This window comes from Bicyclus anynana, chromosome 5 (assembly GCF_947172395.1).
Source record: "Bicyclus anynana chromosome 5, ilBicAnyn1.1, whole genome shotgun sequence".
Lineage (NCBI taxonomy): Eukaryota > Metazoa > Arthropoda > Insecta > Lepidoptera > Nymphalidae > Bicyclus > Bicyclus anynana.
The window spans coordinates 12,703,978-12,728,988 of NC_069087.1; the positions used below are offsets into that span (position 1 = coordinate 12,703,978).

At 35.5% G+C, this 25,011-nt stretch overlaps 2 protein-coding genes across 3 annotated transcripts; one reads left to right on the top strand and one right to left on the bottom strand.

Annotated features, from left to right (window-relative positions):
* The first annotated feature begins 222 nt into the window (after nt 1-222).
* Nucleotides 223-14,617, top strand: LOC112043740 (uncharacterized). 2 transcript variants are annotated; one of them, XM_024079290.2, is made up of 4 exons: nt 223-375; nt 808-1,042; nt 4,398-4,593; nt 13,218-14,617. In XM_024079290.2, the coding sequence occupies exons 1-4, from the start codon at nt 319-321 to the stop codon at nt 13,396-13,398; spliced, it is 669 nt and encodes a 222-aa protein (XP_023935058.1). In that variant the 5' UTR covers nt 223-318; the 3' UTR covers nt 13,399-14,617. The 2 variants fall into 2 exon arrangements, with proteins under 2 accessions (XP_023935058.1, XP_023935057.1); XM_024079289.2 differs by lacking the exon at nt 223-375 and having other exon boundaries at nt 408-1,042.
* Nucleotides 14,319-24,695, bottom strand: LOC112043760 (uncharacterized). Its single transcript, XM_052881869.1, has 6 exons — nt 24,648-24,695; nt 22,904-23,143; nt 21,660-21,762; nt 20,617-20,723; nt 19,833-19,958; nt 14,319-19,119 (listed from the first exon to the last, which is right to left on the bottom strand). The coding sequence occupies exons 1-6, from the start codon at nt 24,693-24,695 to the stop codon at nt 18,703-18,705; spliced, it is 1,041 nt and encodes a 346-aa protein (XP_052737829.1). The 3' UTR covers nt 14,319-18,702.
* Nucleotides 24,696-25,011: the final 316 nt, after the last annotated feature.

Here is a 25,011-nt window from a genome sequence, read left to right on the forward strand (position 1 = left end):
AGGATTTACCGACTGGTTAGATATAGATAAGTTATGTTGTCTTAGAATCGTGCGAAAATATAGGTAAGTACGTACCTACCATAATAAATTAGGTAAGAAAGAAAAATGAGAATTAGGCAATAAATTAATCATACCTATCACTTTCTATGAATAGGTAGGTATATTATGTACCTATACCTTAATCTGTGGGTATAACTAAAAATAATCTAAAGCGGTTAATAAATTTTTACATCATACTTACGTACTAAGTTCCTACACTAACTTATATACTTACGTGTCTATCAAAAAAGAAGAATTTGTTTAATTACTTTCCTAATTATGGGACAGAAGGCATCACAACATAGCATTCGTTATCACTTTTCAACACGAGCGCAAGTAAGTAGGTGCCTAATGATATTATTGTTCAATGCTTTTGCTTATTCCAAAAGAAAATCCCGCCGCGTACGCTCGCGTGCAAGACTAACGTTCACCGCCAATTGCATTGCATTCACATCGCATTGTTGAATGTTCTCGCGTGTTGTGTTCGGAATAAATATAAGCATTGCTCAGCGAATACATATAAACAGCCAACCATGTGTGGATAGGACGTGAGCACTGCTGTTAATAGTGTACCCAAACTGGGAAAGCGTGTGGATAATTTCAATTTGAGTGCCAGTGTTTTGAATACCAGCAATGCCGGGCCACGTGAACAGTCCATACTGGGCGGCAGTGGATTTCGACAGCGAAGGGGATGAAGAAAAGACTCCTCCACCAAGTAATCGAGTGTATTTAGATCCGTGGGATAACGATGCTTTCGGGATGTTGCAGGGAGAGTCTCCGGACTCCAGTCAAGAGCAAATGAATTCCTTCGCCGGGGAGCCGGTTAGCGCCAGCTTCTACTATGTGCCAACTAAGACTTATGATTCCGGAGAGGAGCCGAAACCGCACAAGCGCAGTTCGTACGCAGAGGATGTGACAGCAGAGTATCCTGTTTACGGGCGGAGGATGTCCAGACACATTCCTGATTACAACGATATGCCAGCTTATGCTCACAGACCAATGCGTGAGTAACCTACCTACATAAATCTTAATGTACAGGGTGCTGGGGGAGTATTTCCCCTTCTGTGAGGTTATATTCTTTACCGATAATTAATTAAAAATGTTCAAGAAACATGTGTTATAAAATTAATATTTTCGGGGTAGGTAAATAATATTTCTTTTTAAAGATAATATATATAAACCTCTGTATGCTATTCGAAGGGCCTAGGTTCGAATCCGGTCCTTGGTTTCCAACTTTTCAGTTATGTGCATTTTAAAAAATTAAATTACGTGTTTCAAACGGTGAAGCGAAAACATCGTGAGGAAACCTGCATACCTGAGAATTTTCATAATTCTCTACGTGTATGAAGTCTGCATTTGGTCCGCATTGGGCCAGCGTCGCGGACTATTAGCCTAACCCCTCTCATTTTGAGAGGAGACTCGTGCTCAACAGTGAGCCGAATATGGGTTGTTCATAATGAGACAACCCATAAAATCCTTCTTGTCTAAGAGACTAAATCTTAATATATAAATGCGAAAGATCATTCATCACGAAATCTCGAAAACCACTGGGCGATATAAAGATAAAATTTGTCAGTGAGGTAGTTTATAATAGGTATCCACTAAGAATGGATATGGCAAAAGGGTCGAATTAAGGAGGTCCAAGAGCGAACGAAGTCGCGGGCGTTCGCTAGTTTGTTATACTTTTAACGGTTGAGGTTCTGGAATCTGGACCCTTAAAACCTCTTAACGCCAAAGTCACCATAGTCTAAACTCAATACTACCGTACCTACTTACTTAGGGTAGGAGAAATAAAAAAAAATTATAAAATTGCGAAGGTCTGGCTAACACAGGCTCAGGAAGTATAGTCTGGAAAATTCGTTGATGACACTCCCTTGATATGCGGACGACGGGGGGAAAGACTGTGCGAAAGACTATACCATAGTGGGTCCAAGTTCCATTGATTTAATTTGATTTCATCCTACTAAATTCGGATTAGATATTCAGCGCAGGAATACGAGTAGATACCTATCTAATTATTTCCTTGTCTAACCTATATCTATATTATAAGCTATTCATTTCTGGCTATAAATAACCTATATAATAAAAAATCGTCATGGCCTATAGCTTAGCTAAAAACCATCAGCCAAAGACGTAAATACCAGGAGATCTAGCGTTCCGGAACGATGCTTTGTAGCAGCTAATTAGATATACGAGTTTAATGTCAATTAGGTAGTTTCATTAAACTTTTCTTTGGAAAGAAAAATTAATAACTGATAAATATTTGAACGTTTCACATAACAGTTACAGAGCCAAAGCTAAGACTTCTTATATCTGTGACTTAAACGATGCTAAATAAACATAGCTTGGCAAATTCGTTCGTAACACCCGACTGGTCGGGAGGGAGGTAGCGATGCCCCGCGCGCACGACTTCATACCCGCGCAGTCGTTCCCTCTGCCCCGCGCGCTCGACTTCACACCTGCACAGTCCTTCCCCTCGTCGCCCGCATATCATGGGAGTGTTATCAACGAACTTGTCAAGCTATAATAATAAATAGAAACCCCTAAACCTTTACGCCTGCCAGTAAATAACCATTTTATAACCCTATTAACGGTTTGGAACATTACAGTCTAATTTACTTAATTATTATTATAAGAGCCTTAATAAAATTCTTTATTTACGAGCTAGTCATAAAGAAGCGACTAATATTATACACCTAAAGAGTTTGTTTGTTTGGTTGAACGCGCTAATCTCAGGAACTACTGGTCCGATTTGAAAAATTCTTTCTGTGTTAGATAGCCCATTTATCAAGGCAGGCTATAGGCTATATATTATACCCGTATTCCTACGGGAACGGGAACCACGCGGGTGACACCGCGTGGCGTCAGCTAGTATATTTATAACATGAAAAAAATTATGATGAAATTTTATGGAGTGATTTATGGTTTAGACGTGCACTTCAGAGATGCAGAATTATTGTAATGCCTACTTTACCTACTCGTTAAGCACCTACCTGTTTTGGAGAAGGATTTTACTTAATACGGGTTGGTCCAACTCGTATTAAGTAAAATCCTTCTCCATTCTAATCTAAACAATTCCTAACAAGGAACCTATAAGTATATCTAGTATAAACCTAGGTTTCTTGATAGGAATTGTTTAGATGACGAAAACAGAAACTAAGAAAAAAAAATCGTAAACTTTGTAGTTACCTAGTACAATTTACGAGAAAATTACAAAACTGATAATGCCGTAGGTACATTATCCAATAATTCCAGTAATTTTATGAAAATGAAATAGGTAAGAACCTACTCACCTACTCGCATTACGCGTTTATTGCGTCAACAAAATTTCATTAGTAAGATTTATAATAAACATAAAAATTCACGTACCTAAGCACATTATTAATATTATAATAACGAATAAATCGCACCTTTACGATTATAAAGACCTAATGCAAGTAAAGTTTTTGGAAAACAGTATTTTATGATATGCATCTGTAAAAAAATCGTATTTTTTTACAGATGCATATCATAAAATACTGTTTATATTGCCATCCATTTTCTGTAAAATGTTGTGTTTTAATAAACTTTTGTAATTAATAATAGATAATAATGGTTAATAATAGTTTGTCCAGGAATTTTTGAGGCAACTCAAGCTTTATAAAAAAATTCTTAAGAGAGTTTGAGCTCGAGTCTCCTCTCAGAGTTAGAGGGGTTAGGCCAATAGTTCACCACGCTGGCCCAATGCGGATTGGCAGACTTCACACACGCAGAGAATTAAGAAAATTCTCTGGTATGCAGGTTTCCTCACGATGTTTTTCCTTCACTGTTTGAGACACATGATATTTAATTTCTTAAAATACACACAACTGAAAAGTTGGAGGTGCATGCCCCGGACCGGATTCGAACCCACACCCTCCGGAATTGGAGGCAGAGGTCATATCCACTGGGCTTTCAGTGTTAGATAGCCCATTTATCGAGGAAGGCTATAGGCTATATATAATCCCCGTATACCTACGGGAACGTGAACTACGCGGGTGAAAGCGCGCGGCATCAGCTACTATTTAATATTACGACCCAAGTTCTTGTGACCCATAGCCAACCATATTGACCACACGTGGACCAATGAGGCAGCAAGTGTGTACCCATACATTAACTTTACTGATACTTGTTTAATGTATATCAAGCGATTTAGCGTTCCGGTACGATGTCGTGTAGAAACCGAAAGGAGTGTGAATTTTCATCCTCCTCCTCTTTCAAGTTAGCCCGCTTCCATCTTAGACTGCATCATCACTTACCATCAGGTGAGATTTTAGTCAAGGGCTAACTTGTCAAGAATAAAAAAAAAAAAATCTACTGTAAGTTGTTTTATGTTACAGCGGAACGAAGAAGGTCAATGTACATCGAGGAGCCAGTATACGTGCCGATGGTGAACCCTATGGTATACGAAAGTCTCTACGGGCCAGTGCCGATGCCCAATCCGTATATACAACCTCCGAGGCCGAGGGTGTCGCTTCAACACCAGCCTGACTACGTAATGGCGAATGGTTACGGCAAGCAACGGAGACAATCCAGGTACGAGCTTGATATACGAGTACATACATCAATAACACATTTTTATAAATTTATTTTCTCTTTTTTAATTTTCAAAAAAAAGGAGAAGGAGGTTAGTTCTCAATTCGACGCGTCTGTTCTTTTTTTTATATGTTTGTTACCTCATAACTTCGTCATTTCTGAACCAATTTTTAAAATTATTTTTTGTTTGAAAGAGTATACTTTCAGATTGGTCATATTTAATTTTCATGAAAATCAGTGCAGTAATTTTGTGTTAAAATGAACATAACGAAATTGCCCGTACCTACTCTGGCGCTTTCATTACATAAGCTAGGATACACTTAAAACGGAAAAATTAAATCTTTTTTTAAAAAAATACAATCGACTTCAAAATCACAAAATAAACTAAAAAGCGGAAAATAACATCGTATGTGCTACCTTGTGATCATTTTGAAGGCGGTGTCAACACAGTGATGCGTTAACTCAAGCCGTTTAAATCATGAAGTTTTAGGATTATCAGACAGATTGGGTTTATAGTGCTCATTTAATCTACGGAACCCAAAAGCGCGTGGCCGGACACGTTCTTGGCCGGTTTTTATTTTTTATATCTTTTTGCCGTTCAAAACTTCAAATCAATGAACTGGTCGGACTGGTGTGAAAATATTAGATATAGATATAAACAGCTGGATATGTTTAATGCAATAATTTATTCTGCGCAAGTAGCTATGACTTGTGCCAGACAGTTATGCGCCAACAGTTTATATTTGTGTAGGTACCTACCTATATTTGCAATTTCACTTTTGTAAACTCAACGTTTTACTGTGGTATTGCGCAGTGTTTTATTTTGTTCTATGCCTTGGGACATCCTAATTCAGTATTTTTTTAACCGACTTCAAAAAAAGGAGGAAGTTCTCAATGCGACGCGTATGTTTTTTTATGTTTGTTACCTCATAACTTCGTCATTTTTGAACCGATTTTGAAAATTCTTTTTTTGTTTGTAAGAGTACACTTCCAAATTGGTACCATATATTTTTTATGAAAATCGGTTCAGTAATTTTGTGTTAAAATTAAAATAACCGAAATTGCTCCTACTGTGGCGCTTTCAATCACTATGCAAGGACACACTAAAAACAGAAAATAAAATCAACATATGTAACAAAAAAGTTGAACCGACTTCAAAATTACAAACATGAACTAAAAGGCGAACAATAACATTGTATAGTGCTACTTTTTGATCACTTTGAAGGCGGTGCCAACACAGTGATGCATTTGCATGTTTGTGATTTTGAAGTCGGTTCGACTTTTTTGTTAAAAAGATTTTATTAGTAAGATTTGTAGATCATAGTTTAATTTGAAAATTTTCAAACCTGTTAGGTAGTAAATATTTGCAGGTCAACCTACAAACCTTTGAAAAAGGAAACTAATATCATGAAACTATTTATTGTTGCAAGTACCTAACCAAAAAATCTACTTAGGATTATGAAATAAAGAATCAAAAAAAATATTACAGGATGCATACGAAACGTATCTGACGGCTGCGGACTGAATTTAGAATTAATTGAAATAAATTATAGTATGCGCATTATCATCTGAGTCGTCCGGTCATAAAAGTCAAAAAAGATAGGAATGTGCAGCGCGCCTACCTGCGCACCCTAATTATCGATAAACGGCTACCTGCGCACGTGCTAATGATGAGTCAATAATGATTTGGACGATTCTGATTGGTCGGTTTCTAATGTAATTGCATTGCGTATTTTTTTTGCTATAAATGTGTTTACTGCAATTAAATAAATACATTCATGTGTTACTCGTTGCGCACTATGGATACTAATATATAATAAATTTGGCAGAAGACGAAGATTCTGATGATGAAGACTCAGATGAAGATTAATTTTATTTAGTTAATAATTATATAATATGAAATATGTATTATATTAAATCAAATATTGTTAATTTTTTTAATTTTGTGAACAAGATACGATAATAAACTTTACTTATCGATAATATGTCTTTCATTGTTACACCCTTCACTAGACGGCTCCATAAGACCCATAAGTGCAAGCGAGATAGATATAGAGAAATGATTTATGGCCCTAAGACTCAGTTGTTAATGCTATTATACTAATATAATTAATAATTATACTAATAGCATTAACAACTGAGTCTTAGGGCCATAAATCATTTCTCTATATCTATCTCGCTTGCACTTATGGGTCTTATGGAGCCGTCTAGTGAAGGGTGTAACAATGAAAGACATATTATCGATAAGTAAAGTTTATTATCGTATCTTGTTCACAAAATTAAAAAAATTAACAATATTTGATTTAATATAATACATATTTCATATTATATAATTATTAACTAAATAAAATTAATCTTCATCTGAGTCTTCATCATCAGAATCTTCGTCTTCTGCCAAATTTATTATATATTAGTATCCATAGTGCGCAACGAGTAACACATGAATGTATTTATTTAATTGCAGTAAACACATTTATAGCAAAAAAAATACGCAATGCAATTACATTAGAAACCGACCAATCAGAATCGTCCAAATCATTATTGACTCATCATTAGCACGTGCGCAGGTAGCCGTTTATCGATAATTAGGGTGCGCAGGTAGGCGCGCTGCACATTCCTATCTTTTTTGACTTTTATGACCGGACGACTCAGATGATAATGCGCATACTATAGTATAGAAGATCTGTTGCATACTCAGACTAATTACATAAGGACCTGCCTCGCTAGACGTTATTTTCAAAGTATATGATCAATGATCTAATGCGATTATAAAAACTGTCTATGAAACGATGTTTCATAGTTGTAATCGTGTTCGTCGGCTAAAGAGCTCCGTGAAAATACCTTTTTGTGTATTTGAATAATGTAAAATACAGTTAAAAAACTTCTAGTTTAGTATCAGAATTATAAAACCTAATCTAAGCTCGTTTTCCTGGCAAAGTGACAGACAAATCTGTTTGTGAATTTGGGTGCGATATTAGTTCTTATGTAATTAGTCTCAGGCTGCACACCTACTAACAAAATATGATATAGTACTGTACCAACGAGTCTCAACATATCCTCCTCAAGATTATATCTATCACTCAAAAGCACGCAATCGCGCTAAATGCTAATGCAATCTCCATAATTATTTAAGCTACCCACATGCATCGAGTTTCTAATATTTGTCGCGGTCGAGGTAAAACGATATCTTAATATGACTCAAGATTATTTATTCAACCACGCAATTGTAATTAATCTGCAGGAGCTGAACGGTAAAACATTTATACATACAATTTTTAAAACTAGGTACCGCATTTATATCCATTTTGTACATTAAGATCACGCAACTCTTGATTTAGTAAATTCAAACAATAAGTATCGAGTTAATGTTTTTTTTTTAAATTTCCATAATACTGATGATTTAGGGAAGTGTACTATTGGAAAACTAATTGTTAGTACTTAATAAAATAAATTACATTCTCCAGTCCAGATCGTTAGATGAAATTATAATTAAAAGAGAATTGGCTGCCAAATATGATTGCTAGGCACTTAGTACTATGTTATATACGAAACATAATAATCGATTTTGAAGCCAAAATGTTTTTATTTTTTTTTGTCTGTCTGTCCGTCCGTGATTTTTGTTGGCCGGGCATCACGCTGAAACTACTTAATGAAATCAAATTAAATTTAGCACGATTTGAGAGCAGAATACAAAGAAGGTTATAGGATAGGTAGGTACTTTTTGTCGCGAAAATAAAATCAAAATGGGGTGAAATAGGGGTTGAAAGTTTGTATGGAAAGTCCAAATGTAACTTTTCAAGTTACATAAAAATTAGTATCTGTTCTACCAAAAAATACTAAAAATAAGGCATTATACATTCAAGACTTTTCAAGATTCTACCCCTGACGGGTTGAAAAGGGGTTGAAGAGTTAGTGGGCTATTTGTTACCTGTATAAAAAAAACATTCAAAAATATACATAGAAGGGGGTGAAATAAGAGTTCAAAGTTTACGTTAAGTTTCATGCGGACGAAGTCGCGGGAGTTTGCTACTATTATATTATAAAAGCTAAAGTTCACGAAATATCGAAAACAGCTTGACTAAAAAAATTAAATTTGACAGGGAGATAGTTCGTAGTTGGTAGGCGTGGCGGTCGTAGTCGCGGGCGTCCGCTAGTATATTATGATCCTATCCTACGTCACGTGCAATCTTTATACCTAAGTTTTATAGATAGCACGAAATATAATATTTGTCGTAAGCGTTAGCTTTTAGCGTTGCCTGTTCTGTGGTCGTAAGTAAGTAACTAGCATAAATTATTTTTAGCATTTTTTAGCTATTGACCGCGAATTCTTCCGCTATAGGCTTTACAAGTTCTTACGCTGCATACGAGTAGCTTATCGTAACAAGGAACAAACAAAATTAACAGTTTTATACAGTAAGTCAGTAATGCCTAATTATAATTAGTATGAGGTACAAGATGACGTACCTACTTTAAATTTAACTCCTCTTAAAAAAATATCTAATCTATAAAGCTAAAGAGTAATTTAGTAGTTTTTACAACTACTCTGTTCTTAAATTTTCATCTTAATAGTGCTAATATCTTGAAAATCTTTATATTTGTAACAAAAAATAATTTAAATGATGAACCCATTTAAATGATAAATTTTAAATTAATTTTTGATTATTTTTTTAAATTATGTAATTACAAGTACATACTTAATAAAGAATGTCGTTTAATTTGAGAGCATTATTAAACCGCAAAATTTTGCAACCAATTTGTTACTTGTATTTTGTGCGGTGTGCCACTAATCATTTCTATGCGTTTTACTCCATTGATTGTATCGCACATCTGTTTGTTTATGTCTAATAATAGGTAATTAACTTTTTATTTACTTTTACTTACTAAATTGAACGCAAAGTTCCCATTCTCAGCAAAACCTCGCGGCGAGGCGTTCCGCGGAAAACATAAAACAGTAGAAAAACGCAAACCATCGTGGTCGGGCTAGCAACCACCTATACATGAGTTTCTTTGTACCGCAGTGAAATGTTACAACACTTAGAGGGACAGTCCATAAGACCAAGTTAGCAAACAAAACAAGACGTGTTTGGAACCCTCATAACTTTAATTTAAAGTTTTTGATGACTGTAGTTATCACCAAGAATCATTACATAACCAGATGTTTCGTTTGAAAAGTGCTTATAAACTAAGCCTAGTTAAAGCCCAGTTCAATAAATGACTTTTGACTTTAAAACAGCGGCGAGTAGCATTAGGTAATACTACTCGTAAAACTAACCAATAACTGGAAACTAGAGAAAAATAACTAATAGCTGTAAGCTTTTTACTCGTTTAATCGTATTAGTATGAATTTTGTTTTTAGAAAAGAAGTAATTAACAAAATCCTTTAAAATAATAATAAAAAAAAAATAATTGAAGAGCATCGCCAAAACAATTTTTAATTTGAAAGTTAATTTTTCTGGTTCAACATTTTTTGTGCAACTTAAATTTAGTTTAGTACTATCTAAACTTAATAACATCTCACTGGTAATATAACGTTCGTCTATCCATCGTGTGAACGTATGCCAGTTTTTGCTAACTGCAAATGAAAGTCGCACTTGTGAGAATCTAGCTCGTTTCTTGCTATCACACAGTCACAGAGAAACTTGTTCCTAGCATTGACCTCTAGATTGCATCATGAATAATGAGACATCTTTAGTCAAATTATTATTATGAAAATGTCAAATCTCGATGCATTGTAATAGACGTTATTAATTAACCTTTTTGTTACACAATAAAATACTGCAATTTTTTTTTAACAAATCGGTTTTGATAGAATTTTCCGGGAGTAAAGTACCCTTTTGTGTTGCTCAATCACCTCATCTATCTTCCAGTGTAATTTACATTAAAATTGGTTCAGCCGATCCAGAGATTACCCTATATATAATATAAGTATTGATAGAAAAATGTTTAAAATCCGAAAAAGAAAAATAACTTGGTCACCCTAGGGATTTTTGGAAAACTATACAAATTAGTTTTAGATAATTAGGTGGTGTATCTACCTTATGCGTTTTATCCATTAATTATGGGCCACCCTGTATGTCTAAATAAGTAAGTAATTATAGCAATTGAGAACTTAGAAGATAGTTTAATATTTTTGAGGTATGTCTAATTATGAGTTGTTTTCAAACTGTTAGAGTAATTTATGAACATTTAATAAACCGTCACAAAAATAAGTACTTTCCTAAAGATACCTACATTATTGTGTGTAGGTAGATACATAGGCTAAATTGATTAAATCACCTAATCTAATAAAAATAATTTAGTAGGTACATAGAAAGTAATACAGGCCACGAACCTGTGTGGTTAGAAATTTTACATTTTGGTGCGAAACGTAATGAAGAAACCAACTGTATAATACTCGTACACATTATCTAATCCATCTTGTATTGACACGGATGAGGGCATCAAGCAATTGCAAATATTAAACTTCGTGCACATTGTTATTTTATTTTTATTTATGAAGTCCATAATTCATCATATTGCCTTGTTGTGCTATCGGAACCATAAAGAGATAGCTAGTAATATTTTCAGGGTGTCCCGATTTACACGAGTGTCTCGTCTTGCCTTTTCGTCGTTGAATACTTTTTCTCAGAAATATTTCTGTTTTATCAAGTTTTATTTTTTTTTAATGTTTTAGCAAGCTTAATAAGCTTTAGTTTCCATTTTGTGACATAGATTCACAGTGATGACCTACCAGTGTCGAAGGTAACCCAAAGAAAAGGGAATTCATACAGCGACCAGCGTATTAAGGTTTCTTATATACTTATCCATACATACGTACTATACATATATACAATATTCGTTACAATAATGAATATATTGTATGGATTTTTAAACGGTAACACGTCAGGAATCGGCTTGTATTGATTCTTCGCCGCTGTGACCTACGGATACTAACATTAAAATTACTTACATAAGGTTTTTATAATTTTTATGTTAGAGAGAGGAACAGGGGAAAAAACAGATTGAAATATGTATGAATGACTGTTAAGAGAGATTTCCACGCAAACGACATCCCAGGCGTCTCCTTGTATACGCGAATGTTTGTATGGATATTTGTTACTCTTTAACGCCGCCACTACTTAAGCGATTTGGCTGAAATTTGGAAAGGAAATAGATTTTACTCTGGCTACTTTTCATCCCGGAAAAATCCATCCCGCGGGATTTGTGAAAAACTGAATTAATGAGGAAGTCGCGAGCGTCCGCTAGTTAACTATAGGTATGTCAAACGAGTTAAGTGGCTTTCATTTTCTAAAAGCGACCCTATTAGCGAATAGCACAGCTGGCTAGAACGTATAGGTAATTGTGAACGCATCCGTATACCTGCGATGCTTAATGCATATTATTATTTACCTGGCCCCAATTATCGTAATTAGTGTGAGTTTGTGGAATGTAAAAAGATTGCGGCCGCATTAAGTTTTGGTTGTCTGACACGATATTAAGTAACACCTAGTTAAGACCTTGTTTTGGTATCTAATTTGTTAATTTACTGGTATACTCGAACCTATGGCCAATCTGGTTTTAATTAGCATGTTTAACAGGCGTTTGTTTATTAAACTGTGCACATTGTTGGGTTGTAGGACTTACAGTGCCACTCACCATCTAATAAACTGCGCTAACGGCTTGACATCCAATTAAACTGATCGTGTGTTGGTCGCGATGTGCATGCAGAGGACAACTAACTCACGATCAGCTCCTGTTGCCAAGCGGCACGTCGATTCTTTTTCTATGATCGCAAACGCTTTGAAAACTATAAAAATGAATGACAAATATTGGTCACGTGACCTGTCGATAGCAAATGTCATTCCTATACATTTTTATAGTTTTCGGAGCGATTGCGATCGTAGAAAGAGACTCGACTTGCCACTCGGCTACAGGGGCAGGTTTATCGCATCTCAAGTTGTTAGCGCTGCAGGCATGGGGGTTAATAGGATGGTGAGTGGCTAGCACACTTCACTTCCCTATCGACCTCCTATCAAATATACCGACAAAGTTTTAAACGAGTCCTGTCCCTGGGTCTCTTGCGATTTATGTGTAATATAGATATATTAAAATTTCAAGTACTTGTACATATTTTTTCTGTGGTATTACTAAAAGTTATAATCTGTACCTACTTATAAAAATATTTTAAAAATTAAAGATTTGTGCGTTTGTTTGTTTATCACGCTATTCGTGAAAAACAAATAAATAACCTGACCGATTGTTCGCTTTGAAATTACAAGACCGATTTGAAAAATACTTATATCAATGAAAAGCTACATTATGAGCGAATAACATATGCTATATTTTATCTCTGTATTCCCATGGAAATAGGAATATGGAAATAGCAGGATTAACTACGAGCTACTGCTATTCTATACCTAATACATATTATACGAGTATTATATAATATTTTAAAGAGATAAAGTTTGTGGTGAGAGGGTAATCTCTGGATCTATTGCACCGATTTTGAAAATTCTTTTACCAATGTAAAGTCACGTTATTTTTAAGTGTCATAGACTAGCATCCCACTATTACGGAAGCAAGAACTACACGGGTCGAGGAGTTTACTATATTTTTCAATAAATACCACAATAATTTCATTCCAGATTGACAGAAGCGTACGAGCAATACGCGTACGAAACTCTGTCACCGGAATACGAAGACTGGGCGCGACCAATGCCGAAATCAGTTCCTGATAATTTCCATCTGTCACGATATGGGCACCTACAAATTGATTACTCTTGCAGCTGGAACTCTCTGGATAGAATTATTCGGAACCAACAATAATAATCCATACTTACTATAATTAACCGGCTGGTGGCACTGTTACCACCCTACTGGCAAAGACGTACCGCCAAGCGATTTTGCGTTCCGGTGCGATGACGTGTAGAAACCGGAAGTGGGTTTTAATCCTACTTCTTACAAGCTAGCCATCTAGGATTGCATCATTACTTTCCATCAGGTGAGATTGTTATCAAGGGCAAACTTGTAAAGAATATTAAATACTACCTACAATTAATATTTACCTATAACACAAATAGATATATACCTACCATGTATTTTTAGTTTCTGCACTTCCTGGGAAAACTACTCATTATATATATATATAGATAGAATATTAAGGTACGAATGCTCAAATTAATTTCGCATAGTGATACGTCTGAATGAAATTAAGGCAATTGGTGACTTGTCGCCTCAGTTTCGAAGCGCTAGTGCTACTTGTACATCTAATAGTATAAAATCATTGATGAAATCACTTTAACAAAAATATTCTGTATTTTTATTTTTTTTTATATTTTCTGAATTTATCTTTGACCGCCAAATTTACCTAATTTAAATCATCTTCGTATTTGCTATTGCATGTATAGTTGTAATTCAGAATGTTATAAAATAATTATTAACGAAGGCTGTACTCCTATGATTTTGCAAATATAGTTATTGAGTTATTGAACAACTGTTGTATTTATGTAAGTAATAGAATTGAATGCATTGTATGTAAGAATAATCTGTATTTCCTTTAAGTAAGTCAAGGAATTATGAGATTTTAGAGTTACTAAGTAGTGTAACAAAGGTGTGTAACTTCATAATTTTATATTATGTTTTTATTAGTATTACCGAAGAAATCGTAGCATGCACATTATCTTTATCAGGCTAAGCAAATGGAAAATGCTTCTAATTATGTATACGCTAAGATTTAATAAAAGTTGTAATGAATTGAAACGTTAAATCTATAGTTAAATTGATTGTTTATGGTCCTGGTGAGTGCAAGCCAAATAATTTCTTTCAACGAATTAATTAATTAAGTATTAAATAATAGATACTATATATTAAATAACATTAAGATATTCAAAAATTATATAAAGAGAAGTTTCCTCACTATGTACTTATCATCATATTTTAGAGTTAATGTAAATCTTTTATTGATAGTTTTAATGTAAATCTATTATTATCTCATCTTTTAAAATTAATGCTATGGCCAAAGATAATAAAATATGATTGTTTGAAATTGAGTTTCTTTTTATTTTCAATTTTATTGCACTATAATCGTAAAAACAGATCTCGAAAACTAACGTGTTCTGTTCAAATGGTTCCTATCTTATTATTTAACTAACCATTTAAATAGGTATCTATCTGCGGATATACCTACGTTTTAATATTGTATCAATTATATCATAGATCTGCTGTGATTCAAAAATGTTTAATTAGTGGGTATCTGTAGCGAAAGATGAAATTTTGACTAAGTTAAGCCGTTTAAGAAATTAAATATCACGTCTCAAACGGTGAAGGAAAAACAGCGTGACGAAATCTGCATACCAGGGAATTTTCTTATTTCTCTGCATGTGTGAAGTCTGCCGACCTGCATTGGGCCAGCGTGGTGGACTATTGGCCTAACCCCTCTCATTGTGAGAGGAGACTAGCAGTGAGCCGAATATGGGTTGATAATGATGAAGTCACCAAAGAAAAGGAAAATCACACCGCTTGATACAAACTCCGGTTTCATCGGTACATCCATACATATTTATTACAATAATGAATATGTATGTATGGATTTTTAAAACACAACACAAAGCAAGGTTAAAAAAGGGAATCGGCTTGTATGGACTCTTCGCCACTGGTACCTACCTATAAGTATTATTATCCACTGTAAACATGGAGTAACTCTCTACTTAGTCGCAGTAATAGTTTTCATTTCCATAATATTAAGTAAACTACAGCGTGGTTAACTTTCCATGCTTTCCACATAGATTATAGTGAGAGACACGATTTTAATGGATGACAATTAGTTAAAGGTATAATATAATATAAATAGGTATCTACTTAAGTACTTACTTTCTTTTTCTATTAGATTTATCTGGCATCTGAATAAATTTATTTTGCAACTAGATTGTATTTTTTGAGAATACTTTCAATTTTATGTCAGCATCATCTATAGTGAGGTAACTTATGAATAATCATGTGCAAACTGCAAAGATGGTTAATTACTAACATTTTTATAGCAACGTGCTTGTAACAAATTGCTTTTTTCGTATCATTATTCACTACATAAAAAAACACGATCAAAAAAGAATGTTTCTTTATTATTGTAATGACGAAATGGCAGAAGAGTTTTACGTAACATAAATTATGCTATTCGTAATACCTATTAGACACATTGCTCTAGTAATTATGGAAATAGCAAAAAATACGTTTTTTATATTACGAAGTGATTTATTATGCATTGCAGTAGCGTAGGTACCTAATCAAAACGACCAAAACGATTGGAGCATAAATAACATCGATCGTAGATCGTTAGATGGGCCTCAAAGCGTCGCGGAATTGTCTTTGGTTTCGCACATTGAGTACGTCATCACTCGTAACACATTTCTCTTTATTCATGTTGTTGCTTGTGTTTTTACACTTCCAAAATGAACACGAAGGCATAATTAACGGATTAAAATAAATATTTTTTGAAGTCCACGTCCACTCACACTAAGATAAGATGTGCGTGCACGTCTTTGGGTAATGACATAAAAATGTGCGTTCTTCGATGCGATCTATTATATATCATCAAATAGTTAGTCTATTTGATGATATATTAAATTTTACCAACTATATAAACTGTAGTTACCTTTAACATTTAGTATTTTAGATAAGCCTACGGGATTTAATATTTATGAACCAAATTTCATGTTCAAATGGTTCGTGTAAAGACGCTACTAGTAATGTATTCTAAGTTCATAATCTATAGAATTTGGCACCTACTTAGATATCATCTCTTTTGTTGGCATACTCGATAACGACACACATTTGTGATATTGAATTTGGCCCCCATTTTAACATTTATATTGTATTTTATTTAGGCTCCTATCGTTTTGGTTGTTTTGAGTACTAACAGTACTTGTCGCTGTTATCTCTAATTTGGCTGACGCTCTTCCGCGCGTCTCTATATATTTAGTAATATTTTACATTTTCTAGGATCTATTTCTAATACAAACAACTAGTAGTTCACTAGAATGAAGTTGTAGTTATTAGGTTACAGCTACCAACAATGTATTGCGTAAGACCAACTAATTAATATTGGGATAGTGTACTGAGCAATAGAACCCAATCATGACCTCGTTGCACATATGAATGACAAACGATTTTTTTATTAAGCAACTTCGTAGCTAATGTAATCTTCTGTAACTATATTGGGTAGCAAGTATCTATAACACTAAATAACTGCCTATTGTGTATATAATCATTTAGTTTCAAACATAAAAGCAGAAGAACAATTCCCTTGGAAAATTTTAAACGTTTTGTTTAGATACATCAGTCTAATAATCTAAGAGCCCGTGAACTCCAGACCTTCGTCATTTTATAAAAGTTGAAAGTTTGTCAGCTCACGCTCCTACTAAAGGTAGCCACATAAGCAGCCCCTGTAGCCAAGTGCACGTCGATTCTCTTTCTTTGATCGCTAACGCTTCGAAAACTAGAAAAAAAATATGGGAATGACAGATCTTGATCACGTGACCTGTCGATAGTAAATGTCATTCCCATAAATTTTTCTAGTTTAAGAAGCGTTAGCTATCGTAGAAAGAGAATCGACGTGCCAATTGGCTACAGGGGCAGTCTGGACCGTGGTGGCTTTGGAAGGTAACAGGTTTCAAGAATCCATACCTTCAACCTATTAAGTAAAAAGTGTAATTTTTTTATATTTTCCTCGGCATAATATAAGAAATTATATCCTCATTCGGCAGACACGTAATTTCATGGGAAACTCTTTTCAAGAGACCTTTAAAGTTTTATCTTGAGTAGTGTTTTTCGAAGGGTTGCCGCGAAGATAAGTGACTGGCGACTATTTATAATATATTGTCGATAAAAATAAAAAATTACACTATACTCAGACGGTTCAGGGTCTGAATCCTTGAAACCTTACCTCCCAAAGCCACCACGGCCCAAACTCCATAATTGGCTACCTTACTTACCTATAGAGTCGTGATAGCCCAGTGGATATGACCTCTGCCTCCGATTCCGGAGGGTGTGGGTTTGAATCCGGTCCGGAGCATGCACTTCCAACTTTTCAGTTGTGTGCATTTTAAGAATTTAAATATCACTTATCTCAAACGGTAAAGGAAAAACTTCGTGAGGAAACCTGCATAGCAGAGAATTAATAATTCTCTGCGTGTGTGAAGTGTCTGCCAATCAGCATTGGGGCAGCGTGGTGGACTATTGGCATAATCCCTCTCATTTTGAGAGGAGACTCGAGCTCAGCAGTGAGCCCAATATGTGTTGATAATGATGATGATGACTTACCTATGGTAAGAGCAATAGCTAACAAATTTCCAGCTTATAAAATGATGTAGGTCTGGCTGTCTAGCTCTCCGTCTATAAGTATGCGTAATTATTTGCGGTAACAATCACGCTCACAATGTCTTTTTTCTGTGATCTATTCTAATTTTTCTTTTTTTGCTCTAATCCAACAATGTATGTACACACGGGCGTATAAGAATGAAGAATCAACAAGTGAAAGTGCATAAGGAAATGAAAACAACGCCAAGACATCTCTAAACGTGCATTTTATTTTAAATTGTATAGCGAGCGTTTTTAACCTGCAATGGCTAGACATATTTACATTATTTTCAGTGGTGTGCACAAGGTTTTTAGCTAGGGTAGGGATTCTACATACAAATTATAAAAGTCGGAAAACTTTTCTCCAATACAAGTTCGTACTGGCTTCTCAAGGGTTAGTTGTGCATTTTGCATCTATGGAATGCACGCCACTTATTATTTTAGGAAGGCTGAAATTGAAATTGCCCATCTCCGGCCCTGTTCTACCCTAACTAACCAACATTTTACATAAATCTTAAAAAATCTTGTTAGTCCTACTTTAATAATGAAATCATTACTTTAGCAAAAATAGTTTGCCACAACGTTTGACGACATATTCAATTCACCTTTAGTTTCTCCCTAATGGGACAAGCAAAGATCGTTGGTCATACATCCTGAATTTACGACATTTTTTTAAGGCATAAATCTTTTCAGCCTTCCTATAAAGAGGTAGGTCTCGCTATCTCAGGTTCATTTTACAAAAATAAGTGTCCCGCTATTTGTCAGTAAAAATGATGCACCCTACTGATTTAGATAGTCCTTGTCGCTATAAAGTTTTCTCTTCTTAATTGAGAATGTTTTCTCGTCTTTCTGTACATTCTGTACTTTATTATCACGGTGCATAACTTGTAGTGTTGGGGTTTTATTCCAGCTTGACGCTTGATTGGGTTTCGGGTAAGAACGAATAGGGACGGAATTGACTTTGACAGTTTGCATATAATTTACTGGAGTGGAATTGACTTTGACAGTTTGCATATAATTTACAGGAGTGGAATTGACTTTAACAGTTTCCATAGTTCCGTGCTTGCTCTGCGCGGAATACGGGCGCTCTACCTTATTTTCGACTTGTGACTGTGAACTTTGAGAGGCATAGTTATTTTGAGCTAAATATTCTTTGAATCGCTTCTGTTTCAACTTCTCCTCCAAATCTTCGATTTTCTGTGGCAGGTGATACACAAAAATGTTTATACAATGTTCTAATGTACAAGCCTCAATATATAAAACTACCAATATGGTAGTTTTCCTGTTCGATTTCCGAAAATGAGGTCTTGGATACAATTAAAATTAATTGAATATGCAATTTCGAAAAAGGCACATGTCGGATATTTTGTACATAGGTACATCTTAGAAATATAAAATATCTAATAATATATATTTAGATTAATTTAAAATAAAATAGTATTGGTAATTTTTGCAAAAAAACGCAATATGTACCATAATTGAACTTTTAGAAATTATACACTGGTTTGGAAAATCATTAGATTTTTGTATCTGCTAATAAATAAATTGATTGATTGAGTGATTCAATTCCTGAATATTTTTTTCGAAATTGCATATTCCATTATAATATTGTATTTTTATTGTGCGTATTTTGAAATTGATTTCCGTGTGCTCGTTTTTTTTCTCTCAGTCGTCTGAAGTGCCACCCTGGACGGGATTCCCTAAGCAATTAAATAGCTTATAGGTTAATCAGTACTAAGTTTCAAGGATGTCTGAAGAGAATCTTTAAGTACTTCCTGGAGAGCCTACTTTAAATCTTCTTTAGAAAAGAACAAACTCTGAGAGTTTACCCTACGGTCTGAACCTTCTCCTCATGCTCTAGCACCACTACGTTCATATTTAGGTAAGGAGAACAAACCCTGAGAGCTTACCCTACGGTAGACTTCAATGTTGGCATCAGAACGCGCTGCCAGCAGTCTCAATTGCTCCTGCAGCTGGCTCGTCTCTACGGCACTCCTCTGAACCTTCTCCTCATACTCTAGCACCACTACGTTCATCTTGGGAGAAGAATTAAAGAATAACATTATTTTACTGGACGGAGATGGCTCAAAATTGTATGAAGTCTATAGGACTCTATAGGCCTTAACGTAAATGTTTGCTTTGTTGGTTAATCATGAAATACTGGTAAATGGATTTGACTGAAAGGAGATACTTGGAAGAGGTTGATGTTTATTTTACCTTTACCTCTGACGGTCTCTACGTGACATTTTATAGTAACGCTAAATCGTTTGGCGGTACGTCTTTGCCACTAGGGTGGTAACCAGCCACGGCCGATTCCTACCACCAGTCCAGACCTGAGCCAATTTAGAAATTATTAAATCCTAAACTGATCCGAGCTGGGAATTGAACATAGGACCTCTCATTTGTGAACCACAGGCCTGTTAACTTCGGCAGTAAGGAAGGCAAAAATACGCAAAATAAATCTGTAGAGAGAGTAGCCTAATTGGGAATTTGAACTATCATGAGTGTAATTCAAAAAAATTTATTATGAAACACGGCAAAAACTAACGTGATTCAACCTCGTGAATCGTGCCCCGTTAACAAGAACCAGCTCATGACTAAGGGCCCCGTATGGTTTCTAAACTAGTAGTAAGTCGGGCACACTCCGACGTTGTATCACGTGAGTTGTAGCCGTGTTCCATAATAAATGAATACCTTATCTCTATTAGCCTCTTCTATTTCCTTAAATTTGTCTTTTAGTTCTTCGATGACGCAGGTGAGTTCAGCTATCTTGGTGTCGGAGTCATATTGAATCTGTTGAACTAACAATACAAATATTTTCTCCATTCCTCTCTGCAGGGCTAGGCGTCCCTCCTTATAGGAGAGGGAATATTATGGAGCTTCGACCCACCACACTGCTCCAATGCAGGTAAATTCATTTTAACACGCAACGCAATACAAGATTTTAGGTAACAGCGGCATCATAAAAGGGCGACGGCATCACCCCGCGCGCGACTTTATTGACTTTATGTATGACCTGCGCGTTGCGACGAGCTGATTTCCGAGACCTCATAAAAATTGCATCCGACTATACTAAACTGCTCTTAATACTTGGACGGTGTGAACATTTGAAACCTGCTCCTCCTCAATCTCCCAAAGCCACCACGGTCCAGTAATAGGAGTATGGGCTCGCAAACACTTCTTTATAAAGTGACGAATATCTGGTCATCACAAGATCAACATAGTATACTAGCGTGTTAGCCCTTAGACCCCTAAATCCGGCCCTATTGCAAAATCCGTTCTCAGCGGAGTTTACAAACTAAACTACCTCTCTGCCAAATTTCATCTTTATACGTCAAGAGGTTCTCGAGATTTCGTGCTTAGTGACCTTTCGCTTTTATATAAGTTTGTTCGTTATCAACCTATATTCGGCTCACTCCTGAATCCGAGTCTCCTCTCAGAATGAGTGAGGTTAGGCTAATAGTCCACCACGCTGACCGAATGCGGATTGGCAGACTTCACACACGCAAAGAATTAAGAAAATTCTCTGGTATGCAGGTTTCCTCACGATGTTTTCCTTCGCCGTGTGAGAACGTGATAATTAGTTTCTTAAAATGCACACAACTGAAAAGTTGGAGGTGCATGCCCCGGACTGAATTCGAACCCACACTCTATGGAATCGGAGGCAGAGATCATATCCACTTGGCTATCACGGCGCTAATTCATATAAGTAATAAAGTTAAAGATTAGACAATTACGTTTTTTGTCGTTGATGACTGTTAACTCTTCGATTTGACTGTCGTGTGTTTTACGTATCTGTTCCAGACTTTCTTTGCATGCTTGTTCCATATTTTCTTTATCCTGTAAAACAATCAGATTCTCACAGCCTTGTGAGGTTGTTGTGGGTTTTTCACGGACCAAGGCGAGTTTGGAACCTTAACTTTAAGTTTTCGACTTTAATTAAATCATGACATAATGAATGAATATTGGATTTGTTTGAATTTTATTTTAACGATTCACGCCAGGCCTCCCTCCTTATACGAGAGCGGATATGGTGCTTAGACCCACCACGCTGCTTAATGCGCGTTGGCAGATTTAGGGAGATATTGTTAAATTCTTTAACGATCACTGTTTGATGTTAATGTTAGTGACCGGGACCGATTTTTTTTTATGCATTAAAAGCTGTTCTGTTCATGCGGAGATCCGCAGAAACAAAGTAAGGGACACAGCACAGCGATTCGCGAAGCTGAAGTGACAATTGGCAGGCCCATACAATTTGTACCGAATCGTAAATCTATGGGCAGGCCACATAGTTCGAAGAGCCGATGGACGTTGGGGTCCCAAGGTGCTGGAGTGGCAACCCCGCACCGAAAAGCGCAATGTTGGTCGACCCCCCACTAGGACTGAGGAAATCAAGTGGGTTGCAGGGAGCCGCTGAATGCTGGCAGTTCAAGACCGTGTTGTTAGGAGGTCCATACAAGAGGCTTAGGTCCAGCAGTGAACGTCCATCGGCTGTTAATGTTGATGATATTTTTTTTTTATTCTTTACAAGTTAGCCCTTGACTACAATCTCACCTGACGGTAAGTGATGGTGCAATCTAAGAAGGAAGCGGGCTAACTTGTTAGGAGGAAATCCACACCCCTTTTGGTTTCTTGACGGCATCGTACCGAAACGCTAAACGCTTGGCGGTACGTCTTTGCCGGTAGGGTGGTAACTAGCCACGGCCGAAGCCTCCCACCAGCTAAAATGATCTATATACTAAAAATATATGAAATTTTTAATTTATTTACAAGTTAGCCCTCGATTACACCTGATGGTAAGTGATGAAGCATGAATGATGAAGCGGGCCAACTTGGTAGGAGAAGGATGAAATCAACAACCCTTTCGGTTTCTACATATCGCACCAGAACGCTAAATCGCTTGGCTGGTAAGTAAGTCTTTGCCACCGAAGCTTCTCACCAGCCAACGACTAATATTAACTCTTTGTAGTTATGCTCGTACCTTTTGCATTGATGCAATAGTCATATCTTTTGAAACAAGTTCATCGTTAATTCTTTTTGCGTCCCTTTTGAGGTATACTAAATGTGATACAGTGTCTTGGAGATTACCAATCATTTCACGAGAAGTTTGCAAATGATATCGATTGGACTTTTCAAGTTCTCGTGTTTCTTTCAGTTCTAATTCTAATTTTGAATTTGCTTCTTTTAATTTCTTGTATTCCTCCTTTAGACTAACAAAATCCTTAAAAAGAAATCATCATTATCAACCCATATTCGGCTCACTGCTGAGCTTGAGTCTTCTCTCAGAAAGAGAGGGGTTAGGCCAATAGTCCACCATGCTGACCCAATGCGGATTGGCAGACTTCACACATGCAATTATGAAAATTCTCAGGTATGCAGGTTTCCTCAAGATGTTTTCCTTCACCGTTTGAGACACGTGATATTTAATTTCTTAAAATGCACACAACTGAAAAGTTGGAGGTGCATGCCCCGGGCCGGATTGGAACCCACACCCTCCAGAATCGGAGGCAGAGATATTCACTGGGTTATCAAGGTTCTAAAAAGAAACAATTACTTCAAACTCTTTTTCAAGTTCAATAGATACCTGTGAGAAGAGTTTATTATTATTGTTCGTTTTGTCAAAATACCTTGATAATATTATTAATTTGAATAGCCTTATATATTTAATACCTGTAAACGTACACAGTAGGTAAACCATTTTTGTTAAACATTGGTTACCTAACTTTATTAATGTTAATTAATAAGTGAAAACAAATAAATACACAAAATAAAATTAACCTTACAGTTTTACATTTGGTAAAAGTTTTTAGCATGTTTTCTAGACGTTCCATTACTTTTTTCTTCAAATGAATAAATTAACTGTGTTTCAATCGGATTTATACTTTTCCGACCTTATTTAATTACACTTTAGATGCATGTATTTCCCGCCTTTTTTTCGAGTACCAATATTTTTTATTAATCAAGGTTACCATAGACAAAAGCAAATACTATTTTAAATGCATGCTAACATACCTACTGGCTACTCATATACATTAATTTGCAATTTTGCTTAGCCTATCCAGTCCACCACAGACTATGTTTGATGTACAAGTAACTATTTGAAAGAAAAATAAAAAAGAATAGAGGAAATATGTCTTGATCATAGAATTATTAGGTACTTGCATAGATGATACATTATATATTGAGATAGATACGCAACTCTCATTTCGGTTAAAAAAAGCTATGTACCGTGATCACTAGATGGCGCATTCTAATTAGATTTATTGGCTACCCATAGATGGCGTTCTCTCTAAGAGTACAATCTATATTTTAGTTGTATTGACTATTGCTGTTTGTTTTCCTTGATTCTTATATAAGAATTATTAATGAAAAAAAATTAACATAAACATAATATTTACAAAATCACCTATTTCACTATATAATACTAATGTACCCAAATATTTAAAATAGCTTTTTATAAATATATAGAAATAAGGAAACAAATTGCAATAATCCTTCAAATATTCAAGGATTTTTAATCAAAGAAAGAAAAGAAGATTCTTATTATTCAACGATTTATTTTTTCTTTTGTGATTATGAAAATATCTTAATGCACTTCAGCAGCCTGATAACATTAGTGCACCAACTATGAATATTGACTTTTATGATTATAAATAACCACTGATCACCTTTAAGAATTCGTAAAATTGCTGGCGACATTTTCGCCACGCCGTTTCGCGACACACCGGGCCGCCTTCTGAGCATAATTCCGATGGTGGTCGAGCATGTTCCATGGTTAATTATTCACTATGCACACCAAATCCACAAGAAATACCCATTATAAACACTTATTTGTACCGATTACATCTTATTTTAATATTTTTCGTTCACCACTTGTTTTAAATTAAACTCTGATCCCGATTGTGTGCTGACTTTTTATTGACATAACATAAACATCACTATAGCAACAACAGAAAAAAATCAAAGACGTTTAGCTGTCATATTTGAAACTATATTTTTTTAAACTATCATAGACTGAACAGGAGTGATTTTAATCAAATAATGTGCTTCATGCGTGCCATCTATATTGTGCCTGAGAAAACTTCGCTT

What these genes read in the sequence shown, in the direction of transcription:
- LOC112043740 (XM_024079289.2), top strand. Translation starts at nt 673, where the DNA reads ATGCCGGGCCACGTGAACAGTCCATACTGGGCGGCAGTGGATTTCGAC. An exon ending in TTATGCTCACAGACCAATGC is followed by an intron (nt 1,043 to 4,397) that starts GTGAGTAACCTA and finishes TTTATGTTACAG; the next exon opens with CGGAACGAAGAAGGTCAATG. An exon ending in AAGCAACGGAGACAATCCAG is followed by an intron (nt 4,594 to 13,217) that starts GTACGAGCTTGA and finishes ATTTCATTCCAG; the next exon opens with ATTGACAGAAGCGTACGAGC.
- LOC112043760 (XM_052881869.1), bottom strand. Translation starts at nt 24,695, where the DNA reads ATGGAACATGCTCGACCACCATCGGAATTATGCTCAGAAGGCGGCCCG. An exon ending in CTATTGCATCAATGCAAAAG is followed by an intron (nt 21,763 to 22,903) that starts GTACGAGCATAA and finishes ATTGTTTTACAG; the next exon opens with GATAAAGAAAATATGGAACA. An exon ending in AAGAGGCTAATAGAGATAAG is followed by an intron (nt 19,959 to 20,616) that starts GTATTCATTTAT and finishes TCTTCTCCCAAG; the next exon opens with ATGAACGTAGTGGTGCTAGA.